The 19,609-nt window shown below is 39.7% G+C and overlaps 1 protein-coding gene across 1 annotated transcript in view; it reads right to left on the reverse strand.

Moving 5' to 3' along the window:
* The window catches only part of TDP1 (tyrosyl-DNA phosphodiesterase 1), a 74,206-nt gene that overhangs the window by 25,843 nt on the left and 28,754 nt on the right, over positions 1-19,609 (reverse strand). Inside the window, exons 10-14 of the mRNA XM_038751751.1 lie at positions 17,203-17,388; positions 15,499-15,547; positions 12,778-12,844; positions 12,006-12,113; positions 2,033-2,135 (exon numbers count right to left, since the gene is read on the reverse strand). Coding sequence (XP_038607679.1) covers positions 2,033-2,135; positions 12,006-12,113; positions 12,778-12,844; positions 15,499-15,547; positions 17,203-17,388 — 513 coding nt within the window. The remainder of the gene's footprint in view (positions 1-2,032; positions 2,136-12,005; positions 12,114-12,777; positions 12,845-15,498; positions 15,548-17,202; positions 17,389-19,609) is intronic.

The following is a 19,609-nucleotide window of genomic DNA, read 5'->3' on the forward strand; positions in this document are numbered from 1 at the left end:
ACAGGTACAAAATCAACATTTGGTCATTGGGAGCCTCCAGACTTACCTGAAGTCTCAAATGGTGTTTTATTTCAAGTGGAAAATACTGAATTCCTGACAGAGAGCCTAACAGAAAGGAAAAACTGATAATTCTAACTCCTCAAAAATGTTATTTTAAATTGCTTCCCTGCTAGGTGACCTTGGGCAAGTCACTTCAATTCTGTGTGACTGTTTCCTCACCAGTACACTGGGGATTCAATACCTTGTTTTCCCTCCAATTTACACTGTGAGCGCATGTGGAGTAAGGACTGCATCCCACCTGATTATCTTGTATCTATCCCAGCACTTAGATCAGTGCTTGGCACATAGTAAGCACTTAAATACCAAAACTATTAATACAAGCTCTTCTTTTATACTCAATTCTGCCCCCTGAGGAGGCAGAGGTTCAATTTTCAATTAATTGCTTTTGTTGTATTTTCCTAAGCACTTAGTACAGAACTCTGCACAAAATAGGCACGTAAAACATACTATGAAATATCACATTTTTAGTCTGATTATCAGCTTTGTGTCCGAAGGTCTCTTTAAGGGTGAAATTACATTCTGTTCATTCCCATTCAAGTTTAGGAATAGCTTTTTAAGACTGGTAAAAACAAAATAACCAGGAGGGGAAACACAGTTTAAGGTAAAAGGTAATATGAGTGTTCATGGGTGTGTTATGGAAAAGCTAGTTAGAGAAGGCCCCATTATTGAGTTCCACATTTCATGAAATTCTAGTGCAACTCTGGGTGCTTGGGAGCAGCTGTTGACTGTTCATCCAGTTTGAAAGAATATTTTTCTCATCATTTATCTGGGCTCAGTGAAGAGGTCAAATTTATTTTTTAATGTTTCTGCCTGATAGTCTTCAAAATTAAAGCTCTTCTTTTTCCAGAGGGTACCAGACTGATTGCATTTTATATTTTCAAAGTAAGAAAATTTAACAAAATTGTCCCAAGTTCAGGTCAGTGAGGGGTTTCTTATATTGTTCCCTAAATATTTTTTTCCTTCTTTAGCATAGCTAGGAAAACAAAATCTGAAGGGACAGTTACAAGGTTAAGAGGGCTAAGGGGACTTTTAAGAGTAGCACATTTCTGTCAGTCTATCAATGTAGTACCCTAAAACTAGGGAAATGGTTAAGACTAAAATATTGGTTTTTAGTTGCATGGAAACTAAGGACAAGAGAGTAATGTGGCATTTCTTCCATGATATGATGTTTTGATTATAATCCACTTATTCCTGTGCAACCAATGAAGTCACTATAATTACCCTAACTTCCTGCATATTAATATTATTTTAGTAATGTTAATTCACTGTTTTTAGAAATCAGAAGGGCTTAAGCTGTTGCTTATCATTACTATTATTACGTGGAAAAAGTATCCTTCTTTGCAGGAAAGAGCACCTCTTCCCTCCATACTGATGAGAAAATCAAGAATCTTAGCCTGCTGCTTGTTTTAAGCCAGTGGTGAATAAAGCTACATGTAAGATTAGAAACACCTTCATTCTCCTTGACTAGCTAGAAGGGGCTTAACTATTTTGAGCCTGATTTGAGAAATTCTGGCTTTTTGCAATAGTAAGCCATGCAAATAAGGCAAAATGCCTTTCATTAGGAGCTATCACAGTAAATTGGGCTACAGTAGCTGACAGTTTTGAACATGGAAGTGTATCTCTTGCTCTCATTATTTTGTTTCATTAGTGCAAACGGGTATTTCTTTAGAAATTATTTTTTATTTCATTTTATCAGTAATAGGGATTGATTTTTGAGGGCTTCTATAATTTACATTTCACAATGAGGCTAGCTTGAAAAATGTATCTGCATGGATTTCATGTCTACTTCATGCATTTCTTCTAATGGAGAAAATCTACAATTCCTTATTTCAACCGGAGATACGGTATGCATATTCCATATAATATAAAAAAGTACACATAACAATTCAGCTCTGATATTGAATCAATAGAAAATGGAAACACATGATATATTTTTACAAGTCAAACAGACTTGGATATACAATGTACTCACAAATGTTGAAGGCAGGAAAAGAACTCCAAGTTCATAGGAACGGATCATCAGCTGAGTGCCATTTTTCTCCAGAGCTCCCCATGCAGCCTTAGACAGATTAGCACTGTAAAGATGGACAAAAAGATGTCACTGCTTCTATAAACCATAACAAACCTTCATAGTTGCAGGGATGCCTTTTTACTACATAACAATTAAAGTATTTTCAATTTTGGGTAGATTCTTTCCTGCAGAGAAGATTAAAATCCTGTTGTGCTATAATCCTCAAAGATTAAATATTTACTCATTAACTAGGACACCTCTGCAGCTCTTTCCAACAGCTTTTCCCTGTGGACAACTAATTAAAAATATCTTTCCTATGATGTATCTTGTTTCCCACAAAATTCAGATCTCTTAATGACCATGAGCTTATGGAATGTCCAGATTTTTATATGCCCAATTCTGTCATAATGTGTTTTTTCACTATGCATTTTGGCTAGAATGCTGTTACAGAATTAGAGATGGTCCTTACAACACTGTTTTGACTTGGTGTGCCATGTTTGGAAGAAATTGTATATATGCAGGTGTGTGTGTGCGCATGCACACGGGCGCACACACACACACAGACACACACGTGCAACATCACAATGGGTGACTGCTATACCATGAGCTTTTTGTAATGTGAAGTTTGCAATCAATCAATCCATAGTATTTACTGAGCTCTTACTGTGGGCAAAGTACGTACTGCTTCCTTCAAAGCCTTATTGAAGGCACATCTCCTCCAAGAGGCCTTCCCTGACTAAGCCACCTTTTTCTCTTCTTCCAGTCCCTTCTGCGTCACCCTGACTGGCTCTCTTTGTTCTTCCCCTCTCCCAGCCCCATGGCACTTACCTACATATCTGTAATTTATTTATATTAATGTCTGTCTTTACCCTCTCTAGACTGTAAGCTCATTGTGGGCAAGGAATGTGCCTGTTTATTGTTGTATTATACTCTCCCAAGAGCTTAGTACAGTGCTCTGCACTCAGTAAGTGCTCAATGAATATGATTGAATGAATGAATGGAGGGTAGAAGATAGTAGATTGAAAAGATATGCTCAATCAATGGTATTTACTGAGCTCTTACTGTGTGTGGAATACTGTGTTAAGCACTTGGGAGAGTAGAACACAACAAAGTTAGTAGTCACATTTCCCGCCCACAATGAATTTACAGTCAAGAGGGGGAGATAGACATTAATATAAAGAAAGAAATTCCAGATATGTACTTAAGTGCTGTGGGGCCAAGGAAGGGTTGAATATCAAGTGCACAGATGACGCAGAAGGGAGAAGTTGGGGAAAAGAGGACTTAATTGGGGAAGGCCTCTTGGATCATAATAATAATAATAATGATGGTATTTGTTAAGCGCTATGTGCAAAGCACTGTTCTAAGCACTGGGGGGGATACAAGGTGATCAGGTTGTCCCACGTGGGGCTCACAGTCTTAATCCCCATTTTACAGATGAGGTAACTGAGGCCCAGAGAAGTGAAGTGACTTGCCCAAAGTCACACAGCTGACAATTGGTGGAGCCGGGATTTGAACCCCGACCTCTGACTCCAAAGCCCGTGCTCTTTCCTCTGAGAAGCAGCATGGCCTAGGAAAAACATGCAACTGGGAGTTCTCCTAAAATCACTTCTCTTCCAAAAGGCCTTCCTGACTAAGCTTTCATTTCCCCTATCTGCCATCCCCTCTGCATCAACTCTGCCCTTCACTGTATATGCTTTCAGCACTTTCAGTACTCATCCCAGCCCCCACAGCATTTATGCACATACCCTTATACTCTACTAGTTCTCCTATCTATAATTTATTTTAATGTCTTTCTCTCATAGATTCTAAGCTCCCTGTGGGCAGGGATGTGTCTACCTACTCTCGTACAGTACTTTCCCAAAGCACTTAGCACAGTGCTCTGAATACAGTATCAATCATATTTATTGAGAGCATTGTGTGCAGAGCATTGAACTAAGCGCTTGGAAAAGTACAATATAACAGAGTCGGTAGCCATAATCTCTGCCCTCAACAAGTTTACAGTCTAGAGGGGGAGACCGACATTAATATAAATGAATTATAGATATTTACATAAGTGCTTTGGAGGTGAAATTGGGGTGAATAAAGGGTGTAAATCCAAGTGCTAGTGTTAAGCAAAAGGGAGTGGAAGATAAAATGAAGGCATAGTCTGGTAAGGTCTCTTGGAGGTGATGTGCTTTTAATAAGGCTTTGAAGGCGGGGAGAGTGACTGCATGTCGGATATGAAGGGGGAGGGAGTTTCACACCAGAGGCAGGAAATGGGCGAAGGGTCAGCAGTGAGATAGACGAGATGAAGGTACAATGAGTAGTTTGGTGAATAGATGAGTGAATTGTGCAGGCTAGGGTGAATTTAAAACACTAATTTGGCGATGTGAGCCTTAAGTGACTAGGGATTTTAGAGTGAGTTTCTCCCTTATTTTAAGTAAAAAAAAAAAGTCAGATGGCTCTGAGCATACTCTATATTTATGTTTTGTGAAATGAAAGGCAGGATTTCTCAAGTATGGATTTTGTGAATAATGAGGGAAGGGACAGGAGCATAAGTTAATACATTTGGCTTAAGATCAATCTAGGTTTCTTTCCTGCCTAAAGGAATGGATGTAGACTTTATTGAGCTGTGGGAGTTTAGGGGGTAAGGAGAGAGAGGGGTGACTGACCCTTTCCTCTTGATCCAAACTGCTACAACATTGATCCAAGTACTTATCTTATCCCACCTTGACTACTGCATCATTTTTCTACAAAAACTTTATATTCATGTTTCCCCACTCTTCAAGGACCTTCAGTGGTTGCCCATCCACCTCCACATTAAACAGAAACTCCTTACCACTAGTTATAAAGCACTCAATCAGCTCTCCATCTCCCACTTCACCTCACTCATTTCCTACAACCCAGCACGTTCACTTCAGCCCTCCAGTTCTAACCACCTACTCACTGTACCTCAATCTCTATTTCACCGCTAACCCCTTGCCCATGTTCTTTCTAGAACTCCCTCCTCCTTCATATCCAGCAGACATTCAGTCTCTTCAGCTTCACAGCCTTATGAAAATCACATCATCTCCAAGAGACCTTACCTGACCAAACCCTCATTTCCCCATCCCCCTCTCCCTTCTGCATCACCCTTGCTCTTGGATTTATAACCTTTATTCACCCCACCCTCAGCTCCAAAGCACTTATGTACTTATCTATAATTTATCTGAATGCTCATCTCCCCGTCTAGGCTGCAAGCTCATTGTGGGCTGGGAAACGTGACTACTACTCTATTATATTGAACTCTTCCAGGCACCTAATACAGTGCTCTGCACACAATAAGTTCTTAATAAATAAGATTGACTGGAAGGTCTTTTCAGGTATGAAAAAAGTGAATCCAGACCATGATAAGAGGATGGACAGAACCAGAGAAGATGATGATGATGATGATAATAACAAAAAGGTATTTGTTAAGCAGATACTATGTGCCAAGCCCTACACTGAGCACTGGTGTAGATACAAGATAATCAGGTAGGATATAGTCCCTTTCCCACATGGAACTCACAGTCTAAATAGGAGGGAGAACAGGTATTTAATTCTCATTTTACAGATGAAGAACAGAGACACAGAAAAGATAAGTGACTTGACAAAGTTCACACACCTGGCAAATGGCAGAGTAAGCATTAGAACCCAGGTTTTCTGATTCCCAGGGTTGTGGTCTTTCCAATTCTATTCAATCGTATTTATTGAGCGCTTACTTGTGCAGACTGTACTAAGCTCTTGGGAGAGTACAATATAACAATAAAACAGGCACATTCCTTGCCCATAACGAGCTTACACTTTAGAGGGAGCATAAGACAGTGCTTTTGGAGCTTTACAAAGCTAATACTTGAAGTTTAGGGATGTAGGAATCTGAGTTATTAACCAGGGACTATTGTTGCACTTGATATACAATATATTCAGAGACATTGCAACAAATAAAAATGCCGCTTAATTCTTGGTTGTAAGTCAGTAATCACTGTTCACCCATGTTTAGTGCCAATTCACCGAGAGCACTAAAATACCATTAGATAAAGTATCCCTTCTGTTAGAGATGGGGCACTTTACCAAAATTTATTGGCCAGTATCTTTAACTGGGCAAATGACACCTAGGAAGCATGCCTCACTTCACATGGGTGAGCAGTTTCCTCTCACTATGAAGACTATGACTTCTCTATGCCATGTGCCTCTGAGACAACCAAAGCAGGAAATAACTAGAAATCACTCCAGACCCTGAAGGAACGCGAGAAACACATAGAAAAACTGCACACCTAAGGAATGGAGTCACTTTTCACAATCTCCTAATTTTCATGAGTCTTTCAGAAGACAGACAGACACTTCAGTTGGAGCATTAATTCTTTCAGCCTACAAGAAGGCCATTTGGTGCACTGCAGAAGGGGATGTGCACCATGTGCTATAGCGATTCTGGGCCTCAGTTGCCTCATTTTACAGATGTAAAATGGAGATTAAGAGTGTGAGCCCCGTGTGGAGAGGGACTGTGTCCTCAGGGACTATGTCCGACAGTTTAACTTGTATTTACTCCAGTGTTTAGAACAGGGCTTGGCACATAGTATGCACTTAACCAGTATTATAATTAGTATTATTTCAGCAACTTCATAGATCTCCTTCACTTCCCTGGGTTCCTCCATGCTCACTTAAGCTCCATTAGCAAATAAAGCATTTGGATTCCATTGGCAGATGAGATGAAAGTGATGCAAACTATGTCCTGAAAAATCTTGCATTGTTTTGATCCAAAGCCATTATTCTGAACTCTGGGATTAAGGGTTTTTACAACCTGCTGCTCTTGCTCAATTTAACTTGTAGTGGCAGGTAACCCTACTCAGTTAGTCCTCTAGTGGAAGAGCTGAGCTCACTTTGTGTTGTAGCCATCTCCTTCCATAAAACTTGAAAGCCTAAAAAGCTTATTCATCAAAAAGGGGGGAAAAACCCAACAAAATTCCCCTAAAGAAACCTATATAGTAGCTTTATGAGAGCTAGAAGAAGTAAGAGTTCCAACTCTTGGTCTTCCAACTCTGTTATATTGTACTCTCCCAGGTGCTCAGCACAGTGCTCTGCATACAGTAAGTGCTCAATAAATATGATTAATTGATTAAAAGAGAAGAGAAGGTGGGGGAAGACGGAAAACAACTCTCAAAACAGAAAAAGGGCAGCTTTACCATAAAGGCCATCAACAGGGTACCACAGTCCATATTAAATGGATGAATTTAAATCAACAATTTTCACTACTCATCCTGGGAATTCAGGTACGTAGCTTTGCACATTGTAAGTGCTTAATAAATGCCATCATTATTATTATTATCTGCTGGGACAAAGGGAAAAAATGTCCATTTCAAATAGTCAGTCTTCTTTGTGTATTTACACTGAGTTAGTAATGGTGGCTGCTGCCTCTTGGTTTTAAGCTAAGACACCTGTCCTTGCAGTCAGCTGGGTTTACAAGAGATTGAGTCTCTTGAGGTCGCAAAGGACTGTTGTTACATTAATATAGTTCCATGCAACCACAATTCTTTTCTTTCTTGATCATTTCAAACTCCTGAGAAAGGCAGCTCATTGTGGGCAGGGAATATATCTGTTTACTGTTATAGTGTACCCTCCCTAGTACAGTGCTCTGCACACAGCAAGCACTCAATAAATACCACTAGATGAATGAATGAATGCAGCAGCTGAAAGTAGCAAATTGTGACAATTTACAGCACTGCCTCCACACAACAATTCTCAGAAAGAAACTGGAAGAACAGTTAGTTGCTAACAGATGTGCTAAAATATATAAGCTTTTTAGAATGGGGGAAGCATCTGCCCCATGCCCTCCCATCCTGAAAACAACCCTCCCCAAGTTTACATATGGTTGATTCCCAGGCCAATGACTGAGAACCTTCTAGAATATAATTTCTTACCAGGCACAGAACTCCCATGGAAATCAGAAGATGTACACAAGGCCACAAGGAAATCCCTTTGATGGCAAGAAACCAACCTTTCTGATTTTAAATATTCTAACCCAGTGCTTAAGGGGGTCAGACATTCTGATTTGGATGAAACTGTTGCACTTTTCACCAGCTTGCCTGATGCTGTCTGAAGTTTAGAAACTCAAATTGTCCCATTTTCCCACCTTCCTAAACTCTAGAATGATTTGGGGTTTCTAACAGGTTGCAGCCCTTCCTCCTCAGAATGCTGAGAACAGCCCTGGTAAAAGGCTCGGAAAAATGAGTTTGAAGGGCACAGAGATTTAGCTGCTATAAAAAACAACAGCTGAGCTGTGAGAATAAAAAGGTTGTACTGAACTAGAGGACATTTTTGCAGGAAATAAAGAGGTGCCACAGGGAGTAAAGGGCAGTAACACCGAGAAAAAACAGTGAATCCTGGGATGTCTGTTTCTCCCCATATCCCTTTCCTGACTTTTTGTCCTATTTCCTTTATCTTTGCCTCTTCTTGAATGATTGATCCTGGCCCTCAAAGCTAAATCAGAGGGGAAGCGCTCACTCTCTGAAGGCAAAGAAACCCCGAAAACAAATCTCAATCTATGATATGGGATAATGAGCATTTTGATGACCTCATCAAATTGTTTTAGTCCAACAGCCTCCATTTGCACTTAAGTGCTTACATACTCAGTAATTCCAGAACACATCTTCAGTCTGTGTTTTGACTATACACAGAATTAGGGGACATTATTCTGATAACATACCTGTCTGAGACCAGCATAGGGAGGAGACACACCTCATTTAAGTATTACAATATAAATTTTCCTTTGCCAGAATGCAACCCCTGTGCTTTAGGTGAACTGAATGAATACAACCTCAGCTTTTATGTATATATGCATTTAAAATTGTACACTGCATTTCTTTGCTATTCCATTTTGTTATCAACCTTTCAGTAGTATTTATTGAGCACTTACTGCATACAGAGCACTGTACTCAGTGGCAGAGTATAATGTGCCTCAGTTGCCTCATTTGTAAAATGGGGATTAAGACTGTGAGCCCCGTGTAGTGCATGGACTGTGCCCAACCCGATTTGCTTGTATTCACCCCAGCGCTTAGTAAAGTTCCGGGCACAGAGTAAGCACTTAAAAATACCATAATAATAATAATAATAATAATAATTACAGTACAGTTGGTAGACACAGTCCCTTGCCCCGAGGAGCTTACAATCTACAAGCAGCATGGAGTAATGGATAGGGCATGGGCCTAAGAGTCAGAAGGTCATGTTTCTAATCCCCTCTCTGCCATTTGCCTGCTGGACAAGTCACTTCACTTCTCTGTGCCCCAGTTACCTCACCTGTAAAGTGGGGATTAAGACTGTGAGCACCATGCTGGACAGGGACTATGTCCAACCTTATTTCCTTGTATCCACCCCAGTGCTTAGTACAGTGCCTGGCACATAGTAAGCACATAATAAGTATCACAATTATTATTATTATTATTCATAGCATTGCCTGTTATATTCTTGTTCTCCCTCCTGTGACCACAATTTGTAAATACTGTCCGTCTCCTCCATTGGACTGTAAACTCCTTGAGGTCAAGCAAAATGTGTTTTTTTCTGTGCTACTCTCCCAAGTAGTTACTACAGTGCTCTGCATTCTAGTCACTTGAATTCCACTGATTGCTTGATTGAAGGCATAAGAACAAGACTGTGCTGCTGTACTTTGTAGAAAAACCTCTAGGAAAATGGTTGCTTCGTCTTCACCAAAATTAAGGGAACCAGCCAATCTTTCAGCATATTCTTTCTATGGAAAAATTTTCATTATTGAATGCTTGACCTATTGTCTTAGCATGGGGCATAATATCTGTGATATTTTAGTTAAAGGATTTGGACTCTTCATCACCTGTCATATAAAATGTTTGTCATTTTTTCCTCTCAAAATGTCTTGTATATTTTCCTTAATTCTTTAATAACTACTCTTGTACATAGCTATTTTAGCATTGCTTTGTCCATCTCTCATATTTCATCCTTTCTGTACCCATTCTCTCTTCTAGTCTTACTAATGATTTTCTTTAAGTTTTTATCTCCTTCCTCTTCTCTTTTTTCCCCTCTTCCTACCCCTCCCCTCCTTGTCCTTGACCTTCCCTTCCAAGAGTTCATTTCCCCCTTCTGCTCCTCTCCTAGATTCTCTCTTATACTCTCTCCTTTTCTCTGCCTATCCCTTTCCGTCTGTCTCCCCATTTTATATCTCTTTTCCCCATTTTCCCTCTTCTCATTTCTCTTCTCTCTCTATTTTTCTCTCATAATGATTATAATTGTGGTACTTAAGTGCTTACTATATGATAAGCTCTGTACAAGTACTAGAGTAGATTTAAGACAATCAATTTGGGCACAGTCCCAGTTCCACATTTGGCTCACAGTCTAATTAGGAGGACATGTATCCCCATTTTACAGATGAGGAAACAGCACAGAGAAGTTAAGTGGCTTGCCCAAGGTCACAGAGCAAGTGACAGAGCTGGGATTAGAACTCAGGTCCTCTACCAGACCTGTGCTCTTTCCATTAGGCCACCCTGCTCCTCACCACTCTTATCCCTATCTCTCTTCCTTCCTGTTTCCATCTGTTTTTAAAATCCACCATTTCCTCTCCATCCAAACTGCTACTATGCTGATCCAAGCACTTATCCTATCCTGCCTTGACTACTGCATCAGCCTCCTCACTGACCTTCTGTCTCTTCCAACATCAATCCATACTTCACTCTGCTGCATGGATCATTTATCAACAAAAACATTCAGTCTATATCTCTCCACTCCTCAAGAACCTCCAATGGCTACCCAACCATCTCCGCATTAAACAAAAACTCCTTACCATTGGCTTTAAAGCACTCAATCAGCTGGCCCCATCCTACCTCACTTCATTAGTCTCAGCCCTGCTTATATATTCCATTCCTCTAGTGCCAGCTTACTCACTGTGCCCCATCTCATCTAGCTCACTGCTGATCCCTTTCCCACATCCACCCCCTAGCCTGGAACTCCCTCCCCCTTCATATACACCAGACCACCTGAACTGAACTCTACTCTCCCAAGTGCTTAGTACAGTGCTCTGTGCACACAGTAAGCACTCAATAAATACAACTGATTGATAATAAATATTTTCCAAACACAAAGCAGATCACTAAGTTATTATTTAAATAGTCTCTGGGCTGAGGAAGTGTTGTTTTTAAGGCTAAAGTCCTATTAGATCAAAAAACATTATCATAAATCACTCATCATTATGAAATTTTTCATAAGACCAGCTAACTTTACTAATATCAATGTGTATCCAATCCCATTATAATGAATTGCCAAACCCACTGGCAACCATTTTCAATCAATTCTGGAATTAGAAGGCAATTTTTAGAGCTGTGAGTTTTTTGGAAAAAATTGTAAAATTCATTCCCCAAATTCTCAAAACCAATTTTCCTAGTGATTATATTTACTTTCTCGTAGAAAGTGAGGTTCCATTGCAATATGGCATCCAACAGTTACCTTGTGATACTTATATTTAGCTCCTCTCAAACAGTCTACTTTACTTCAAAGGAGTAAATTTAGTAACAAATAATACTTAATTGTTAACAATGATTATAATAATAATAATAATGGCATTTGTTAAGCACTTACTATGTGCCAAGCACTGTTCTAAGCACTGGGGTAGATACAAGGTAATCAGGTTGCCCCATGTGGGGCTCACAGTCTTCATCCCCATTTTACAGATGAGGTAACAGAGGCCTAGAGAAGTGACTTGCCCAAAGTCACACAGCTGACAAATGGCAGAACGGGGATTAGAACCCATGACATCTGATTCCCAAGTCTGGGCTCTTTCCACTATGCCATTCGGCTTCCTGATTATATTAGGTGAGTGCTCAAGGAAGCTCGTTAAGACAACAAAAAGAGAAAATTACAATCACCGCTTTCATACATTGACCCCTAAAGCTTCTATTTCCTTGAAATAAAAAAGATTAGTTACCTTGTTACTAAGAACCAAGCAATCTGTTGGAAGTCCGGAGATAATCTCATGTACGTCTTAATGTGAGGCATGGCATGGCTGCGTCCTGATGTTTCTGCTGACCATTTACTGGTAATATAAATAAATATATACATACATGTATATAAATCAGTATAATAAGTAATTTTGATTGGTTTTACTCGCAATGCCAGGAAACAGAATCAAAATTAAAATCGAACAATTTAGACTTACACTGGACAAAATCCAATCAGCTAAGTCGAATTTAGATAGTGAGGAAATAAACTTCAGAAAAAAATGTTTCAGGATTGTTTCTACATCCCATTCTTGAATTTATATCCACACTAGCTGAGATTGGTTTCTAAGAAATACTAAAGGAACAAGAAACCATGGAGAAAAAAAATCTGAATTTTCAAAAATCACTACTCAAGAATGCATTTCAAGATTTATATTTTAATCACAGAATTCTGAAACTGTAGTTCAAAAAAATTTTTGAAGATAATACTATTTTCCACTCCAACAAAATATTTTAGTCTACATCTTAAATGTTTTATCCCATAACTGTAGTCTTTATGTATCCGAAGCTCTTCTACTACCCCACATGAACCAACCCACTTAAAGACATCACAGTGGAACTGTTGCTGGGCAGCCTATAACTTGAAGATAAAGATTAAACACTGTTTATCACATTTTCTTGGTTAAACCAACATCTCACTGAAATGCTAAAAATGGGCAAATTTCTTTTCAAATGAAGAAACACTAAAAAATTACTTACTGAAAATATGAATTCAGCCACAGTTGTTTCTGAGCAGTTTGGATACTGTATGGAAGAGATCCCCCAGCTTTAACAACAAATGAAAACAAAAGTATTATAAAATGCCCAAAGGCATCTGAAATACAATTTACTGGGATATATTTCCGAGAAATCTTCAAAATGCAAACAGAAGGAGAAATAAAATCTCCATTGTTATCCCCATCAGAAAAGCCAACTTTTCATTTGAGTCACTGAGGTGAAAAGGGTACAGAGATTAGGCTTCAAGGAGCAGGCCAAAAAGCCACCATTTGTTGGGGGTCTTTTTGGCCCTGATTAGAAATTCTCAAGTTCTGTAAGAGATCTGGAATGGGCAAGCCTGTAACTTCAACTCAAAGGGCTGTGGGAGCAATTGCCCCACTGGAGTTAACATCTGTAGCTCTGAAAAATATATTTCAAAACACACATTTTGGTTTGTTTTCTCATTTTAAGAAGACACATTAAGCACTTAATGTTCGCTACAGTCAAAAAGACTAAATTTCATCATTTTATGGAGGAAACTCCCTCTTCCTGACCTCCCAAACATTGGTTGAAAGAAAGCTGGAACTGTCCAGAATGCTGCATGGATACAACAACAAATGTTCTTTTTCTTGCTTCAGTATGAAAAAGGGGAGGCTTTCCTTCTCCCCACTCTTCATGGTATGGGGCCCCATCAATCAGTCAGTCAATGGTATTTACTGAGTGTTTACTGTGTGCAGGTCACTGTACTAGGGACCAGGTTGCAGTACCACAGCAAGGCTCTGGGTCGGTGATGTTCCAAGGCAGAGCAGGGGAGAAAGTGCTTTAGATTTTTTCTTGGGCAGCCCACCTCTGCCCTCCCCTAACCTTAGCATCCCTGGGACATGACCCATTCATTTAGTGGGGATGCTAAAGGAGGAGGGATGGGAGAGAAGTGGGAAAACTGGTCAACCACTGGTCACTACCACTGATCCCTCCTATTCTGAGCTGGTTACAAAAAGGAAGGGAGATGGGGAGAGGTCTGGACATTAGGAAAGAGGGAGAGGGTACAAGAGGAAAGGTGAAGGGTGAGGAGGAGCTACAACATCTGTGCTTTGAGGAGAACAGAACAAGTCTCTCTCCTTTAGTAGTGCAACTCCCCAGCTGAGGTAGCCCTGGCCAGAGCCGGCTTGCCTAGAGCCGCCCTCCTCATTTGAGGCCTGGTCACCCACTCTGCTTGGATGGTGTCAAGAAAAGGAGGAAAGACACCAGGTCCAAAGCCTTTTGAGCTGTAAGAGTAGTAACAGCTCGGGGAAAGGAAGACAGGAACTAAGGAAAGTCCTGTCTTGCAGGTTAAGGGCTCACAAGCGCAGAAGTATTGCACTCTCTCCCTACTCCTTGTAATGCCCACTTGCTGTTCTGGTAAAATAGCACCCCCCCCTCCCGCAAAAATATAAATTTGTCATCCTAAACTAAATCTACACCAATATGCTAAATTCCTGAATGGAAGTGAATAGTGGAAAATCAAATTACACCAGTTAAAGATTTTATATTTATACCAATTTTTACAATTTATTTCTACATCTTATTACAAAAGAAAGGTTGATAAAGCTCTAGAGTGCCTCTGCAAATTAAAACTAGTGCTTTTGAAGGGGGGGAACTCTTGCTTATAAAAAGTCTCAAGAAATTTAGGGAAAATTTAATGATAAACTTTGTGTTCAAAAGACCTTTAAAACTTCAATCTTGCTATGCAGGACAATTCTTACAAAGTCAATTATATGGTCCTTTGCTTGCTGCACTAATTAAATTTACATGCAGAGATTCAGCGCTATTTAGATAATGGTTTCATCGAAAATACAATTAATTTCAACATTGAATGCAAGCTCTGAAAAGGTTTATTCTTAAAATGAAAAGCAGTCAAGGCAGAAATAGGAAAAAAAGTTAATTTTCACAGGTTTCTTTCCAAATGCAACTAATGAATTTCCTCCAAGCCCAGAAAATGTTCTCAAACAGGGACATACACTGTCCAGTAACCCCATTATGAAACAACACACTAAAGTTCAAACAATTCTGTTTATTCTAATAAGAGAATACCACATACACCCCACACAACCCATTTTCTGAAGTTGCTCCACATTCCTCTTTGCCCAGGCAGCACTTTTAGCAGGGGCATTCATTTCAAACTCGGACTGAACAGTTCTAGCACATTTTGATGAGCTGCCAAATTCCCAAAGAAGGTGTTGTTCTTTATTTAGACAGTGTAGAGGGAACTAAATACATCTTAAACTCATATACAGAATGCCCTGAATATCTACAACTGAATCATGGAAAAGAGCTACAACTAATACACAGTGAAGGTTGAGAACTGGGAAAAATGCTGTTTTTACCTTGGGTTTAATCAATCAATCGTATTTATTGAGCGCTTACTATGTGCAGAGCACTGTACTAAGCGCTTGGGAAGTACAAATTGGCATCACATAGAGACAGTCCCTACCCAACAGTGGGCTTACAGTCTAATTCAGTTTAAACTGAATTAAATCCTGTAATAAGATGAAACACTGATTTTTGGACAGCTGGATGGAATGGATTGGGAAATATACTCTCAGAAGGTATAAAGGGAGAGATGGATCTGGTTCTTTTCTGTGGCACTCATTCAAACCCTTGCCTTTTTCTTTTTCAGAATAGATCCTGAAAATTACAGTGCCTGTAGATGAGCCTCCGTCTCTCTCCCCTCCTCCATTCACTTACCGGGATAGCCTTCCAAGCTTTTCCGCACATTATCCACAGTAGGATAAATCTACATAAGAAAAAAAATTAACAACGAATTTTCTTGAAAAGCATATCTCCTGAACAGTATGACATCTTAAAAGAACTGCAAAGTGATTCAAGAACCTTAAAGTACAAATCCATTATACAAATTCAACTAAACACCCAGAAAAGGAAAAAAAAATCATATACCAAACTTTTCTCTGAAAATTTAAATATTTTACCTTCCCAAAAAGCAAAATGATCCTACCTTCTTCCTTATAAGTGGGCACGTGACTGGCAGGGACAAGAGATGTGAACTGCACAAGGCACTAACACTATAATAAAATCCTCTGAGCAGGTTTTTGGTCCTAAAGTGTCAGGACAAAGGCTCATCTGTCATTCTTACTCCTAATGGGAGGCATGGTGGAGAGGGGAGAAGGGCTCTGTGTGAATTTCCAGGGACCACCCTCCATGGATTTATATAAGGTGGGTGAGGAGTGAAAGGGAAAAGGGAGATGAAGAGAGGGGAAACATTTGTTTCTCTTCAATCCCACACAAGGTTCCTAAGCAAAGAGTACCCTTGGAAGTCCACAATGATGCATAATACCATTTGTAGGTGGGGGGAAAAGGTAATGTTTCTGGGCACCTCTAGAACTAGTTCATGGAGCATGGCGCCCCCTGGTGGCCTCAAGAATCCTTCTTTCACCTCTAAGAACCTACAGTGGATCTGAAATGGAAGAGATCTTAATGAACTGGGAACGTGTTCAGTCCAGATGACCCCAGAAACTCCTGCAACTGGAACCCTCAAGGCTGCCCCATCTCCTGACAAGCTCGAAACTCCTCCAAGCTCAGGGGTGTTGATTACTAGGGGACGTGGGGGTTTCATACTTCTAGCAGCATGCCACTGAGGGAGGTACTGCTGAGATAATTTTAGGGAAATGTAGAGGGCTCCCATTCTAGCAAGGGATTCACTGAAAAGAGACTTATGCCAGGTTCATTCAGTAAATCCCTCTGCCACCTCTAATCAAGATCCCCTTTGTGGCCCTAGCTCCATACATTGCTGCACTGCCTTCAGTACTGCCTGGGGCGTCGTGCTAGTAGTTTGTTACTAATTAATGTACGGGACAAATTCATTCATTTAAAAACCCTCCCTAAACTGGATTAAATTTACATTACATTCATTTTAAACAAAATGGATTGTTCAATTATTAGTCCATAATTATTTATTCAGTAAATTATCCAACAATAGTGATGGCTTGCGAGTATTATTCAGGTCAGAAGAGGAAAAAGTCTATAAGCTCTTTCCACTTTTAGCATTAACAAAATGAGGAACAGTAATGAATCCTAGGGCTGAAACATCTCTTAGCAAGATAGAAGAAAATATTATTGATTAATATCACACCGACTGTTGACTGTTTGACTGAATAAGTAACTGAATAACGATGTGCCACAGCCTCCATTCAAATAATTTAAATGGGGTCATCTTTACCCGTATATGCTATGTGAAAGACATAGACAGTGTTGCTATTTCAATCAGACTTAAAATGAGAAAAATGAGCTCCGTGTCCACCTTGTGGTTCGATCATGTAATCGCAGAGTGACCAGTTTAAACTCACTATTCCAACTGCTAAGAATTATACCGACTATTCTAGATCTTCCTCCTGTGCTGGAGGAATTATGAATGAAAATGGAAGCAATACCTACCAAATGAATTGGAACATCATGTCCTCCTTGAGATTTTCCACTGCTTCCTAGCATCACCAGGCTATCTTTAAACTCAGAACACAGCCACTTAGATTCATCAACTCCCATTGAGCCAATACTTGAAAACTGACCCACTATTGGCCAAGATTCTTCTTTAGGTATGGATGAAGAATGTTCTTTCAGAAGCTAAGAATGAAAATGTTATGCTTCAGGATTACAAATTATATCACACAAAATCTTTGTAACATTTAACCCGTGAAAAGTCTGTCTGCCATTCTGCAATTTCTAATTAATAAGTAAAGGTTAAAAAAATCCCTTTTAATTTAAATTCCCTGGAAATAAGTCAGTGATTTCCCTTGGGTAAATAAAAATAAGGTAAAATTGATTTCCTCGAGATGTCTGGTTTATCAGAGAAGGGATGTGATTTAGTGGAAAGAGGACAGGCCTGGAGCCAGATACCTGGATTCTAATCCCAACTTCACCACTTACTTGCTGGGTGACTTTGAGAAAGTCATATAACTCTTCTGTGACTCTGTTTACTTATCTGTAAAATGGGAATTAAATGTCAGTTCTCCCTCCTATTTAAGGCTGTGATCTGTTTGGTGACCTTGAGCAAGTCACATAACTTATCTGTGACTCTGTTTCCTTATCTGTTTGCTTACAAGAAGCAGCTCAGTGGCTCAGTGGAAAGAGCCCGGGCTGGGAATCAGAGGTCATGAGTTCTAATCCCAATTTTGCCACTTGTCTGCTGTGTGACCTTGGGCAAGTCACTTAACTTCTCTGGGCCTGTTACCTCATCTGTAAAATGGGGACTAAGACTGTGAGCCCCACACGGGACAACCTGATGACCTTGTATCTACCCCAGCACTTAGAACAGTGCTTGGCACATAGTAAGCACTTAACAAATACCATTATTATTATTATAGGTAAAATGGGAATTAAATACCAGTTCTCCCTCCTATTTAAGGCTGTGAGCCGCACGTGGGACAGGGACTTTGTACAACCTGATTAATTTATATTAGCAAATCAATCATATTTATTGAGCGCTTACTGTGTGCAGAGCACTGTACTAAGCGCTTGGGAAGTTCAAGTTGGTAACATATAGATACCACAATTATCATAGGGAATTATCAAAGCCCACCTTTCCCAACAGTATCGAGATTTCCCGCCTCCTCTCAAAATCCACTCCCTTTACACACGCCTCTTACCCCATCCATTCACACCTAATCAAATCATTTGGCGCCTCTCTTCTTCCCTCCTTGACAGCCATCTTCAACTGTTCACTCTCCAATGGCTTCTTTCCCACTATTTTCAAACATGCTTATGTATCCTCTATTCTAAAAAAAATTCCTCCCTTTACTCCAGTTATCGCTCCATTTCTCTCCTACCATTCCTCTCTAAACTACATGAGTGAGTTGTCTATATCTGCTGCCTCCATTTCCTCTCCTCCACTTCTCTCCTTGACCCCCCTCCAATCTGGTTTCCACCCCTTTGCTGAACAGAAATGCCCTCTCGAAGGTAAACAATGATCTTGCTAAATCCAAGGCCTCCACTCCATCCTAATACTCCTCACCCTCTCAGCCGCCTTCGACGATAAGGATCACCACTGTCCCGAGGCACGCTAGTCAACCGTGGCTTCGCTGACACTGTCCTCTCCCTCTTCTGCTCCTATTTCTCAGGGTGCTCATTTTCAGTCTCTTTGTGACTTCCTCCTCTGCCTCCCACCCCATAATTGTGGGAGTCCCTCATGGTTCAGTTCTGGGTCCCTTTTTATTCTCCAATTACACCTACTCCCTTGCATGAGTGTACTGGACCTGAAATTCTAAAATCCTGCCTAATTAAAGCTCTAGTTTTATCCTAAAAGAACTTAATATGAAAACCTACTAATGACTATAGGAAAGTTTACAAAAATCTCAATAGGTAAGGAATAAAATTTGAGATTTGCAAAGTGATTTTGATTCATTCCATTTTGTATGCTGCCTTGATTCATCTAATTTTTATATCAGCAGCAAACTAGGAATATTTTTGTAATTATAATAATTTGGGGGTATTTACACATTAAGTAAATAAAACTAAATCAATTGTCATAACCTATCTTTTGCATATATGAATACCATTTTATATATAAGTATTAATATCTGCTGAATATTTTCTGCTCCGCTGAAAAATCCCTAGGCAATATTATTTCTAAAATAAACAGTTTTTCCCTCAACATAGAGCAACATAGGCTTTTGCCCACAATTCTAACAGCAAATCAGACAGCTACTTTAATGAAAGCAATAAAGTACACATTTTCTAGTCTCACATAGCCTCATTGGAAAAGAGTCAAAGTAAAAAGTAGAAAACTGAATGTGCCTATAAAAAGGAAAGAAACATGGATACAAAGAAAAGAATGAGAAATATATCA

This window comes from Tachyglossus aculeatus, chromosome 1 (genome assembly GCF_015852505.1).
Source record: "Tachyglossus aculeatus isolate mTacAcu1 chromosome 1, mTacAcu1.pri, whole genome shotgun sequence".
Lineage (NCBI taxonomy): Eukaryota > Metazoa > Chordata > Mammalia > Monotremata > Tachyglossidae > Tachyglossus > Tachyglossus aculeatus.